At 40.4% G+C, this 12808-nt stretch overlaps 2 protein-coding genes across 3 annotated transcripts; both read left to right on the plus strand.

The window, feature by feature from the left end:
• Positions 1-1067: 1067 nt before the first annotated feature.
• Positions 1068-4265, plus strand: manea (mannosidase, endo-alpha). Of its 2 annotated transcripts, XM_027030875.2 has the most exons (6): positions 1068-1255; positions 1464-1635; positions 1729-2353; positions 2479-2588; positions 2718-2794; positions 3207-4265. In XM_027030875.2, exons 3-6 carry the CDS (start codon positions 1837-1839, stop codon positions 3841-3843), a joined length of 1341 nt encoding a protein of 446 aa, XP_026886676.1. In that variant the 5' UTR covers positions 1068-1255; positions 1464-1635; positions 1729-1836; the 3' UTR covers positions 3844-4265. The 2 variants fall into 2 exon arrangements, with proteins under 2 accessions (XP_026886676.1, XP_026886677.1); XM_027030876.2 differs by lacking the exon at positions 1464-1635.
• Positions 4266-4587: 322 nt separating this feature from the next.
• Positions 4588-10588, plus strand: fut9a (fucosyltransferase 9a). The gene is made up of 3 exons (XM_027030877.2): positions 4588-4961; positions 6623-6800; positions 6952-10588. The coding sequence occupies exon 3, from the start codon at positions 6960-6962 to the stop codon at positions 8037-8039; it is 1080 nt and encodes a 359-aa protein (XP_026886678.1). The 5' UTR covers positions 4588-4961; positions 6623-6800; positions 6952-6959; the 3' UTR covers positions 8040-10588.
• The last annotated feature ends 2220 nt before the right edge of the window (positions 10589-12808 follow it).

Below are 12808 nucleotides of genomic sequence, written 5' to 3' on the forward strand. Positions count from 1 at the left end.
CCTGCATTTACTCAGTCCTCACCGCAGCTCTGTCTGACCGCGCGAGGGTCGCACACAAAGAGATGCCACCGGCAGGCATGCAGCGCCATCCTACACGCTAGGGCGCTGTTACCACCGGTAACCTCGCAGTGTGGACGAGTGGGAAAATTCATACTACACTTATCATTTCTGGTAGTATTGTTTGCAGTTGGGGTCATTTTCATTTCGAACTGAAAAGAAAAAAGTTTCATGAATGTTGTTGAATGAGGACTGTATCATTCTGAAACCCTAATTTTAGACATTAATTATAATAGAGTCAGTGTTAGCGTTCACGTTAAGGACTCGGGCCGTGGTTAAATATGGATGTACTCACTATCTAGCAACGTACAGTAAGGAATATTCTAGCTATATTAGAGATTAAATTAAGATGAATAGTCTTTAAATACAACCTTTGTTAGCATTAGCTATGAGTTATGACTTCCTGGAAGGCTTACAGTGCCTCCCAGCGGAAGACCTTTAGAACTGTATATTTTGACTGATCTGCTATTATTTACAAATACACAATTTTACATGGGGTGTCAGGAGACACACGATGTATTACACCGTCAAGAGTCTTTTTTTTAAACAAATGCAAATTATGGCTAATTAGTTAGTTTATATGAAGATTAGACAACCATTTATGAAGATAGGAAAATATCTATAGTCCATGTGAACTCACCAACTCACCAACAACTTATGTGTAACATTTATGGTAAGTAAACTAAACTAATTTTTATTCTGAAAAAGAAGCGTGCAGTTGAACATAAGTTCTTTTAAATTGCATGGTCGAAAGAAAGAAATTGCACTTATGAAAAATACGTCATATTCTTCTTAAACAAGGTAGAATATACCAAAGATAAATAAAAACTGCGATAAGGGAGCGTTTGGATCAAAATCACGTGCCGTAACATGCCGCAGGACTCTCCTGTCCAGTAGAGAGCAGTAACGATTCCTTATTGTCGAAATAGAAATAAAAACAAGGACGAAACAGAGTGCGCATAACATAAACCACCAATTGGAACTTATATGACCTGTATGTCGTACACATTTCCGGGAGTTAATGATTTGAAGATCAGGGAATTTGCCCAATATGCACTATGCGAGCATACGAAGCCCCTTCCTTTGCTTACACTTCCGCGTACATTTCGGTAGTTGGTGTTAATGGTCGGACTACAACAGTGCTAAGAAGACACTTCTTGCCGCAATGCAGATCACCTTTTGATTCATGTCACCAAAGGTAGTCAACTTCATCTTTTACTTATTAATGATCCTTATTCCCTCATTGTTTTTATATGCAGATGTTTGTTGTTTTAACTTCTAACTTTTAGTACACCTAGCTAAGTAACTCCTTACTGGCTACGTTTATAACCAGGCAGTGTTATTTTAGGAACAGAGCGCCTCTTTCTCCACAAACTGATGATAATGTTCTGTGATCTGTGTCATAGGCTATGCTTTTGTCTTGTAAGAAAACGTCACCCACCACCCCCGGTCTCGTTTAGCTGGCTGGTCTAAAAGAGAAATGGGTCTCTGAGATCAACATAGTCCAAATTAATTGTGCAGTTTGATGAATCTGACAATAACAGGCCCATGTCTTTTCACATGTGAACATATAAGTGTGTAAGTAACAGATATGTTTTCATAAGCATGTGTAGATGAGCATGCATAGCTATATACAACTGACTAACTTCAGTGAATGTGTCTGTTTTTCAGTCCAAAGAAACACCATGATCCAGAAAGGTCTTCAAGGTGCCAGAGTCAAAATTGCCACAGGACTGCTTACTGGGCTGTTTTACCTGGAATGGACCTGCTTCCATAGGAATGGCGAGATTTAGACGGAAGTCCTGCATCACTGGAGCTGCCCTGTGCTTTCTCATATTTGTCATAACTATCATTCTGAAAAGCCTGACCCCAGATGACAATAGCTCAGCAGATGCCTTTCTGCATGGAGTCTTGCTGCAGAAAAGGCAGGAAGACGGCCATCTGCAAGCCCACAGTGATGCAGAGACTCACAGCAGAGCAGCAGGTGTTGTGAGCAGAAAAACTCCAGAGGAAAGGCTCAATAGCGAAGCTCAAGATTTTCCTCCTCCAAACTACAGCATGCATATTTTCTACTACATATGGTATGGAAACCCTCAGTTCGATGGAAAGTACATTCATTGGGATCACCCTCTCCTACCACACTGGGACCCAAAAGTGGCAGCAGGCTACCCAACAGGAAGACATCAGCCTCCAGATGACATTGGAGCCAATTTCTACCCCGCCATGGGTGCATACAGCTCTAGAGATCCCTCTGTCATCGAGGCACACATGCAGCAGATACGAGCTGCCGCTGTCGGTAAGAGGTGGCTTTGTTATATGTAAATGATGTGAGCAATGCACTGTAACTGTAATAAGTTTCCAAGTGTATGTGTATGTGATTTGTGATGGTGTTGTAACATGGTGCTCACTTCTGGCATGTAGGTGTTCTTGCAGTGTCCTGGTACCCACCCGGTATGAAGGATGATAATGGTGAACCAACTGAAGACATCATGCCTTTGATCTTGGATGTAGCTGATAAGTACCAAGTGAAGGTAGAAATATATGTTCAGTTGGAGGGTGCACCTTAACATTCCACACTGCTACAACCCTTCACTTCATCCAAGTATCTCTAAAGAAATGTTTAACGACTAATTATTCACTTTGACAATTCTCCTGTACAGGTAGTTTTTCATATTGAACCATACAAAGGACGAGATGAAAGAAGTATGCTTGAAAATATCAAGTATATTGTAGACAAGTAAGTATTATACTACATTTTATTATTATACAAAACTCTTTTTAGTCCTGCCTTTTTATCACTCCCCCTACTTGGTTTTGATAACCTAAATGGAGGATGATTTTAAATTTTTAAAAAATCCCTACCCCCCCCCCCCAAAAAAAAAACAAAAAACAAAAACAAAACAACAACAACAACCACAAAGGAACAGGAGTTGTCAAATCCCCTTGCTCCTTTTATGTAGTGGACATTACTTTAGCATAGGTATTTTTGGAGTAACTGCAAAACAAGGCTACATTGTGTAAGCAGGCTGAAACTAGTGAATGAACAATGTGTGCCTGTATCTCACCCACCCTTTTCTTTGCAAACTAACTTCAATTTGCTGCATCATTGTCACTTTGAATTGTTAAATGTTATTTTCCGCTTCACATAGATATGGAGACCATCCCGCTTTTTTCAAGTACAGATCAAACACTGGGAAGCTCCTTCCCTTGTATTATATATATGACTCATATTTGCAAAGTCCTGACAGCTGGGCACAAATGCTTAAGAGAACTGGTGAGAGAAGCATCAGAAACACCCTATACGATGGTGTCTTCATCGCTCTGCTTGTGGAGGAGAAGCACATGCAGGACATATTGGCTGCTGGCTTTGATGGCATTTACACTTACTTTGCAACTAATGGCTTCTCCTATGGCTCCACACACCGTAACTGGAAGTCCATTAAGGCTTTCTGCAATGGAAACAATTTGATTTTCATACCTAGCGTAGGCCCTGGCTACATTGACACTAGCATTAGGCCTTGGAACACACAGAATACGCGGAACCGTATCAACGGGAGATACTACGAGACTTCTCTGAGAGCAGCGCTGGACACAAGGCCAGATGTAATCTCCATAACCTCATTTAACGAATGGCACGAGGGTACTCAGATCGAGACAGCTGTCCCTAAAACGGGAAGGCAGACCGCCTACTTGGACTACCTACCTCATAAATCTACTGTGTATTTAGAGATTACAAAAAGATGGGCAAAGAATTTCAGAGAAGAGCAACTGAAATGGCTCCAGTGAGTGCATAGATAGATTACCATTGAGTGATCTCAGGCATTTGGTGAATGTTATGAGTGATTGATTTTCTTTCTTGTCCCATGTGCATTACACTGATACTGTCATGAATGTGTATGTGATCTAATTATGACCGGTTGGGCCAAACATTTACATCTTGTATACAGAATTATGTGCTTTGGGGGGTATTAAGATCTTGTAGTGACTGCTTCTTTGCATTAGGGTTAATGTTGAAATGCCAGGTGCAATTATAACACTTAATACTCTGTCCTTCAAAATTTATGTATATAGTCAAAGACAGTGACTGAGTCAACTGTGTCCAGAAATATATGCAAGTAGACCTATTCTAAAGTCTAGAATTAGATCCACAAATCATTAATTTTTTAATTGTGTAATTAAATGCAAGATCACCTAAACGTTTGAGATAATCAATGTACAGTGCTGTATTAATTTACTGCAGTTTGAACAATGTTTGAGTGATAGAATATCAGTTTGTGGAATATGCTATTGTCACTTTCTCCCTCTCCAACGGATACAGAGTGGATTCTATGGGACTGGCCGCCAATGATTATCTCACTGAATAGTATTTCTATTGATAATTTCTCTGATTTATCACAACTCTGATATTTCCAATTTGATCAGTCAAGTTTGTTGCAATTAGGTGTAGTTCTCCAGATTTACGTACGCATCAAATATCTCTTGTGTTGTACATGCTTCATCGGAGTGCAGACCGATATACGCTTCATAGAACCGCATTGACGGTAAACACCAGAAAGGTAACTGGCGCATGAGCAGCCAGTGGGGACATTATACCACATCGCATCACATGCCTTGTATCTTTTGAAGTGTCGCGGTTGCTCAAATCTTCGGCGTATTTTCAATTGGCGCACTTTTTATGTCTTGATACACCGAAATTTATATTATTTACGATTCAAGGGACATCGCTGTATCAGCTGATTACAAGACATGGGTTCGGGTCCCTTCGAGCCCCGTTCTGTCAAATATCAGCCAACCATCACTGAGGATTTTTCTATGCTGTATGGAATACACAGGCCGGAATCTACAATGAAGGGACTAGCGTGATGTTGATTTCCCGCAATTAGGCTATGTCAATCAAGGGAATGGTGAGTGAACGGCTTTTTCCCGCTATATGACGAAGGTTACCTGGTTTAAGTGAGCTTCATGCGAAAAGCAGCGCAAGTGACGCTCGTTCTGCGACTCATTTCACACACAAATGTTAAACATACAATCGGGTAATGCCTACTGTTATTACAATCGCTTATTTCTCGAGCTTTCTGAGATTTTTGAGTCGTCGGGATAACTAAAGGAGCAGGCAGACACGTTCTTCGCGGGATCCTTGCGACCTTTTTTGAGTACGATGCGGTATTGCTTAAAACTGGAAGGCGGTTAAATACATCAAGGCGGTTAGATGCATTTAAAAAAATCTTATAGGCAGTATGGACACAGCCATGTCAGTCGTTGATGTCATACGTGTTATAAGCTGTTATAGGTGACCTTCAGTACCACCTCTGAAAATAAATGCTCACTGTGGATGATAACCTACCATTTATGGGTAGGCTATCTGTTATAGCGAGAACGTTTGGGTTCAAAGCGGAGACTGAGGAAACGATTTCATTTGCTCTCTCTTAAAATGTTGTTTAACAGAATTATAACGAACTACAATGAAATGTACTCACTCCTTCGCACACATTCTTATAAAAAGGTTTTCCTGCCGTGGTCTCCTTTGCTACTGTATTTTTTTCGCCCTAAAACACGTGAGCGCACTAGTCTACTACCACCCATGCAACTCCCCCTATATGCCCTAAATAATCACCACACATTTAAAACGAGTCTCTGTTTTTACAGAATAGGAGTTAGACACCAATTTAGGAACGTTCTATCTTACCCAACATCTTTATTTTACTGCATAATGTGCATGTGCATTATATGCAAATGGACATTTTTATCAGTAAGTTGCCCAAACGCATAATATTTTCTGCAATAAACGGAAAGGCAAGTGAAGGGAAAATATAAAAGTAGTAAAAAGGTTATAATCCGTTGAGAATTATACAAGGCCAGTCAGTGAGTGGTTATCAGTGAGTGGTTGCATCCATTGCGCATTATTACATTTCAGTTTATTTTATTTAAGATAAAAATATTTTTGACGGATCAAGATAGACTATGTAAACTCATTGTTTCTCTTTTTTTTCTACCACCACGAGCAGATTGTATTGATTCAGTGCTATTTTCTAAGGGGCTTTGGAGTGTAATGCACAAATGACAGGCCTTTAAAAATAATTTGTCATATTTCTTAGGGCTTGCATTTATATCAGTAACCCATCTGTGTTGAGATCTCAAATACAAACCCAGGGCAAGAAATGGAAAGCTTATGAAAAGTCTTGTTGATATTATAAGCTCAGGGAACATATGTCTAAATAAACTGAGCAGAAGCAAACTGGGCGATGCCCTGCTCAAGGTGAGGAGCTCATCCCCCACGGTTTTGTTTGTTGTTGTTTGGAAATGTCTTCAGGATGCATACACCCCCGAGTCCGTAGGTGGGCTAATCATACGACTGTCCTGAAGATGGCAGTATTACCACGCGCTAAAATTGAAAATAAAATAAAATAAAACGATGCAATGTCTTTTATTATTAGGTAGGACAATTAATTTATTCTTTCAGTCACTAAGTAAAGGATTACGTTAGGATTTTATTTATGGTATTCTGTAATTTGTTTTGCGTTCACCAAGAAGAAATGAGGTAACTGTTGTTTCATCTTTCCCAAAGGGACCCTCGCTGAGAACCTGTTTCCAACGCTGGACCACCTAGAGATTCAAATGTTTTTTAGCTCTTCGTAGCTACAATTTGGTTTATTTTTTTTTACCATTAAAAAAGCAGAATATCCAAAACCTAGCACCTGCTTCATAGCATCATTTCTGTTCCTGAATAACAGCAAACCTACCAGGTACAAAAAAGAATAAGCCACACATTTGATATAGCAACATGGTTGAATATGTGCACTTTTGAATACTCAGGTTTTTTTCTTTATAACATTTAATGTCACTGCTCTTCCTCATAGCCATGCTTTTTTTTCTTTTATGTAATATCTTTTAAAGGCCAGAGTATGCCATCTGCACCAACTCACAGAATTCTACGACCCCTTCTGCTCGGCACCTTCTTACTGGGCTGTTTTGTGACTGTGTTTTTGATGTACATCAAACCATCCACTAGTTGGCTGTCAGGCCCTGTTGAATCTGAAACCTCCACTGCCCGAGTCAAGAGCCTCCTGTCCAACAGAAGCGACCAGAACCAGACCATAGTGCTTGTCTGGCTATGGCCATTTGGCGAGACCTACGACCTGAATGTCTGCAGCTCCCTCTTCAATATTGAGGGCTGCTTCATAACTGCAGACCGTAACCTATACAATAAGTCCGATGCCGTTGTTATTCACCACAGGGACATCAGCGCTGACCTGTCCAACATACCACCGGCATATCGACCTCCTCTCCAGAAATGGATCTGGATGAACCTCGAGTCACCGTCGCATTCATCCCAGTTGCCCGGGATTGAAAACTTGTTCAATCTGACTCTGAACTATCGTCAGGATTCTGATATTGAAGTGCCTTATGGAGCCATCGTTGCAGCTCATGGAGACGAAGACTTTGTACCACCGAGCAAGAACAAGCTGATTTGTTGGATCGTGAGCAACTGGAACCCAGACCATGTCAGAGTGAAGTACTACAATGAGTTGTACAAGCACATAGAGATTCACGCATACGGCCAAGCTTTTGGCGAGTACATATCCGACCAGGACTATTTCCCCACCATCGCCAGCTGCAAATTCTATTTGGCATTTGAAAACTCCATTCACAAAGACTATATCACAGAGAAGCTGTACAACCCTCTCTCTGTTGGCACGGTGCCAGTGGTTCTGGGCCCACCTAGGGAGAACTATCAGAATTTTGTGGAGGGCGATGCTTTCATCCACGTCGATGACTTCTCCTCCCCGAAAGAGCTGGCCGATTACCTTCTTCTTCTAGACAAAAACGAGGAGCTGTATCTGAGGTACTTTAACTGGCGCAAACACTTCAAGGTTAAGAAAGCCTACTTCTGGGCCGAACACACATGCCTTGCCTGCGATTACATCAGAAGGCACAATGAGTACAAGGCATTTAACAATCTTGACAAATGGTATTGGGCTTAATCTAGGATCAGATAAATGCAGATTATCTGATGGTCAGTTGAACGAATGATAGGCAGGCAACAAGAGCCGGATATAATTCGCTTCAAATGAGGTACTACCACTAGCCGCATAGACTGCTCCGTTTTATTTTTATAAAATGGTCCAAAGTAGACATTAATTTATTTTGGTGGTTTTAGTTTACATCATCTTCCATATTTATTCATTTTGGACACAAAGAGCATATTTTATTAAGTGATAACGTTTGCTACTGTATTTTTTCTTAATGCCTTCTTATTTAACATATTTCATGAGATATCCACTTATCAAATGTGATTCAAAATGGCATTCCATGTGCACATGCTGTATGACTATTCATAACGGGCGATAAAACAGGTATTCCAGAGAAAGTAATATGTAATTGTTCAATATGAACTATTTGTATCTTATTTATTTCATTCTGATATTGTGTAGATGTTAGCATTTATCAGTCATCTATGCATTGTTTATGATGCTGAAGCCGTGTGTGTAGCCCACCTGCTGTAAAGTGTGTAGTGTCTATTTTGGGAAAATCTGCTTTTCACTTTTTCCATTACCTTGTAAGGAAGTAACTCGAACAGCCTTTGTCATATGTGGCATAATTTTATCTGGCTTGGGTCTGCATAACACCAATGTATATTTCATCATTTGAAATATTTAAATGTTGCATTATCTCTTGTCAAACAGATGGTAATATGCTGATTTGTGAGCCCAAGTTTGACATGCAGATGGAAGTGTGCAGGACCATTGTATCCACACACCTACAAATCATCTTTCAGCAATGACCATATGGGCTTGGTGCATGAGCCATCCTTGTTTCAATCGGTCTCTGTTTGTGGGAGTTCAGTGGAATTTCCACGGATTAATGTAGACAATTTTTCTTTCATGTAAATTTAGATTTATTGTAGATGTTATATGTTATGGTTCAGTTATCGTTCTATAGTTATGAACATTTATGGTTCTACAAGCAAACTTGTGGTGGGTGGATTCATGGATGGTGATGAAGGCGGCACACCAATCCTAGATAAGCATAAGCTTAGTAAACTTGTTTTGTGCCAAAGGTTTAATTTAGGTTTTAACTGAAAGCATAGGTGCAACCAATGCAATGCTGTATGAAGCACTTACAGAGTATTGTGAGCAAAAACTTATAAAACACTGCTCAATACTCTTCAGAAGGCAATGACAAATTTTTCTTGTCAGGGACTTTTGTTCACTTTTACTGCCCATTAAAAACAATGTAGAAAGTCAGCCCAGGTGAACAGAGCTAAAACATCATTTACATCCCACCTTTTGAATGTTTTTTTTTTTCTCTTTGCTGGAACAACATGCAAGAAAACTCGAATCTATTATGTAGCTGTGCATCAACTGTATTATGGTGTTCAATTGTCACAGGCTCCTCACTGCAGAAGATATTGCAAAATACCTGTTTTCTTACTTATCTTTCGTATTCTATATGTGTTGGGTGACTTTTGAAAGAAGCTTATGCCATTTTAACCGCTTTTGGGTTTGGTATATCTGTACTGTGTTTTTATTGTTATCCAATGTCAAACTTGTGTGATCAAATTCTACATTAACCTTTTTTTTTTTAGAAACACAGAGATGGTGTTACTTTAAATGTACTATACACAGGACAATTCTTTGATCAATCTTTAATGTTTGTACAATAAGAATAAGCTGTGATCACTCTGTATGTACTGTAAATAGCTGTGTGAGGATGTCTAACCTGTAGCTGTCAAATACTGTGAGGACAAGTGAACGCATTAAAATATGATGTATGATGTAGGCCATCAAGAAGGTCCTCTGTCAGAGGACAAGAAGTGGACGAGAAAAAAACTCTGGTGTCTTAAAAGCAGAGCTGACAGCGAACTGGAAAGGGCATTCTCCGACGTGGCAGTGTTCCTAAGGAAAATATGAATAGTTTGGGGATTAGGTGTAATCCCTCTGACACTCTTAGACTGAGACCTTCCACAAAATATTCACCTGAGAGCTGACATGTCCACCTGACTTTGAGTGTGCAGCGGTCGCATACTGAATCAGTGTCAGAAGCGACATGGCAAAAAGAAACAAACTAAAGGGGGTTGGGGGAGACTTTTATTTATACATTTGCATTCTTCACAATTATGTGAAACAGAGGTTGCTTCCTGACTGTATTCATGGAATGCATTTGTACTGTATCATTGTCTCTTTCTGTCACTTTCTCTCTCTCTCTCTCTCTCTCTCGCGCTCTTGTACGCTCTTGCAGTGTTTGCTGTGAGTTCCTGGTTCCCTTTAACAAACAGTCTTTGCATTTTGAGTATGTTAGTGCTGCGTGTCTCTGCTGGGTTGTACATTTAGACTGGTGACACAGAGTATTTCTCTATGCATTATGGACTCCCATTTGAAATGACCTACATTCCCTATGTGCAAAAGGACTGGAAGGTGTTTTGAACCAATCATTGCAAAATATTCTGCCAAAACATTATTTGCCAAATGATTTACTGTAGACGTCTGTTAGTGTCATGAAAATAAAATGACTAAATTAAATTCCACGTGTACCACTGTGTGGTGTGAATAAATATTAACACATTCAAAACTGCATGGTGTTTCCAGGATATCAAATGACCTTATTCCCTGAGGAAAAAAAGGATACTATTTTGCTCACTGGAACTCTCACTGTCTTATTAGTACATATGCATTCAAAACTCGTACCTCTACATACCACTTATATCATTTACATTTAAATGGAATCGTCATACTTTTTAGGCAATCCAAGAACCACTTAACAGTCAGGAGTAACCTGAGTGGTAGAACTTCCAGTCTACAGTACCTTCATTGACCCAGACGTGGCTCGTAAGGTTTAGAGGACCCCAAAAATAGGTATTTCGTGTTGAATTTCAAGGCATCACTGTACATGTAGTAGCGTATAGTCTTCACTACAATCACAATCCTGCAGTGAGCTCTGTGCTTTTTCAGCCGCATCTCAGATGGTATAAATAGCCAACCACATGCACTGTAAGTTGTTTGATGTCTCCAAGGGGACAATGCTGCCATGCTAACCATTAAATCCTCCGGCTGTTGTTTGTAACTCCGCTGGTAAGTGATACTCTGGCATTTGAAGTTATCCTCCTGAACCCACTGGGTTTACTTCGCCAACTCTAAGGTCTCAGTCAAATCACCATAGATACTTACTTAGAACACTCCAACTTTGTAGTAAACCTACCTGGCAAGTTATATCACAAGGCTGTGTAGTATTGCATGATACCGTTTTTTTTTGTTGTTTTTTGTTTTGTTTTGTTTTTTTTTGGGGGGGGGGGGGGTGTCCTGTGATAAAGGCCTGATCATTTTGTACCTGCATAAATGTCAGGGATTAAGAACCCCTTTTATTATGATGGATTATATTTGAGGCCTGTTTTCTGGGTGCAGATTAAGGATTTAATTATTCTGTCTGCATGGATTTTCTACAAAATATGTCTTTTTTAGTTGGTAAACTTAATCTGAGCCCTGATAGCTGGCTCCTAGAACTCTGACATTTACAATTTCCCAATTGAAAGACAATGTACATAGATAAAATGTTTTTTCTTTTCAGCAAATTCCCTAATGGGATTATCATTTTCCCTGACTGCCTGAAGCAAACTCTCCAAAACAAACTCTCCCAAACATATTTTCACTTCTTAGGACTCAGGAGGTCACAAATTCAGCAAGGCGCATCAGCATTATTGCTTCAGAATGGCAGTGTGCATTAGGAGAATCTGACCTTGCTCCTGCTGTGAGATGATAAGATTGCTGGTTCCCCCCGCCAGCCCTACGACACTGTCTCACAGTTACTCTATGGGCATCTCTGAGGGGGTCTGGGTGTCTCCAATGGTGCGCTGGGTCTCGAGGGGGGTGTACAATTCTGCAAGATCACAGGGTTCACCACCGCACCTCCCTGTCTCCTTCTCTCCTGAGTGTATTGTGTTCCAGCAGGAAGCCTCCTGCATGGGGAGGCCTGGGTAAGGGTATCGCCCAGCTTTGGGAGACCAGATTGGGGCTAGGTCAGTCCTTACAAAGGAGCCGTACCCAATTTCTAGCCAACAGCCCCACTTATGTTGTCAGCACCAGGTTAAGCAGCTGTCCTTCTTGGGAATCACTGTGCTGTTTGCCTGAAGCCTTTAATGCATTGCTTTCTCACACTTGTCCTCACAAGGGGTTAAATTATCATTCAGTGGACCAACACCTTCCTCAGGAAGGTAACAAGTTAAGACTGAGATAGAGCTAAACTGGTGTCAGGCACTGAAATTAGCTAAAAGGGTCATACAGAGTCTCTCTTATACAGTCACTTTTCAGCTAAAGCTTTAAAAATTCCACAGTGAAGATCATCAAAATGTAGCCTTGCATATTAGATAACAGCTAAAGATTTCCTTCTTCAATCATTGATATGTTTAGGCACATCAAAACTAATGCTCTTTTCCTCTCTGTTTTGTTACACACACACACACACACACACACACACACACACACACACACACACACGCGCGCGCGCGCGCACACACGCGCGCACACACACACAAGATACATACAATGACAAACGCAAGATGTATTGGTATTACTGATGCCTAGTAACTCTGACTGTGTATCTTTGTTTATTGTGGGAGGGGCTATCAGCCACCCACAAAGATTAATTAAACGGCAGCTGCATGACTTGTCCAAGCTAAAAGGCCTCTGGTGATGGATAAAAATACAAGTCCACTCACAAACATAGCTGGTCATGATAACAGGTTATACATGTTAGACTG

This window comes from Electrophorus electricus, chromosome 13, assembly GCF_013358815.1.
Source record: "Electrophorus electricus isolate fEleEle1 chromosome 13, fEleEle1.pri, whole genome shotgun sequence".
Lineage (NCBI taxonomy): Eukaryota > Metazoa > Chordata > Actinopteri > Gymnotiformes > Gymnotidae > Electrophorus > Electrophorus electricus.

Excerpts from the sequence above, each read along its gene's own strand:
- manea (XM_027030875.2), top strand. The coding sequence starts at position 1,837 with ATGGCGAGATTTAGACGGAAGTCCTGCATCACTGGAGCTGCCCTGTGC. Across the intron at positions 2,354-2,478 it reads GATACGAGCTGCCGCTGTCG|GTGTTCTTGCAGTGTCCTGG; the intron begins GTAAGAGGTGGC and ends TCTGGCATGTAG. Across the intron at positions 2,795-3,206 it reads ATCAAGTATATTGTAGACAA|ATATGGAGACCATCCCGCTT; the intron begins GTAAGTATTATA and ends CGCTTCACATAG.
- fut9a (XM_027030877.2), top strand. The coding sequence starts at position 6,960 with ATGCCATCTGCACCAACTCACAGAATTCTACGACCCCTTCTGCTCGGC.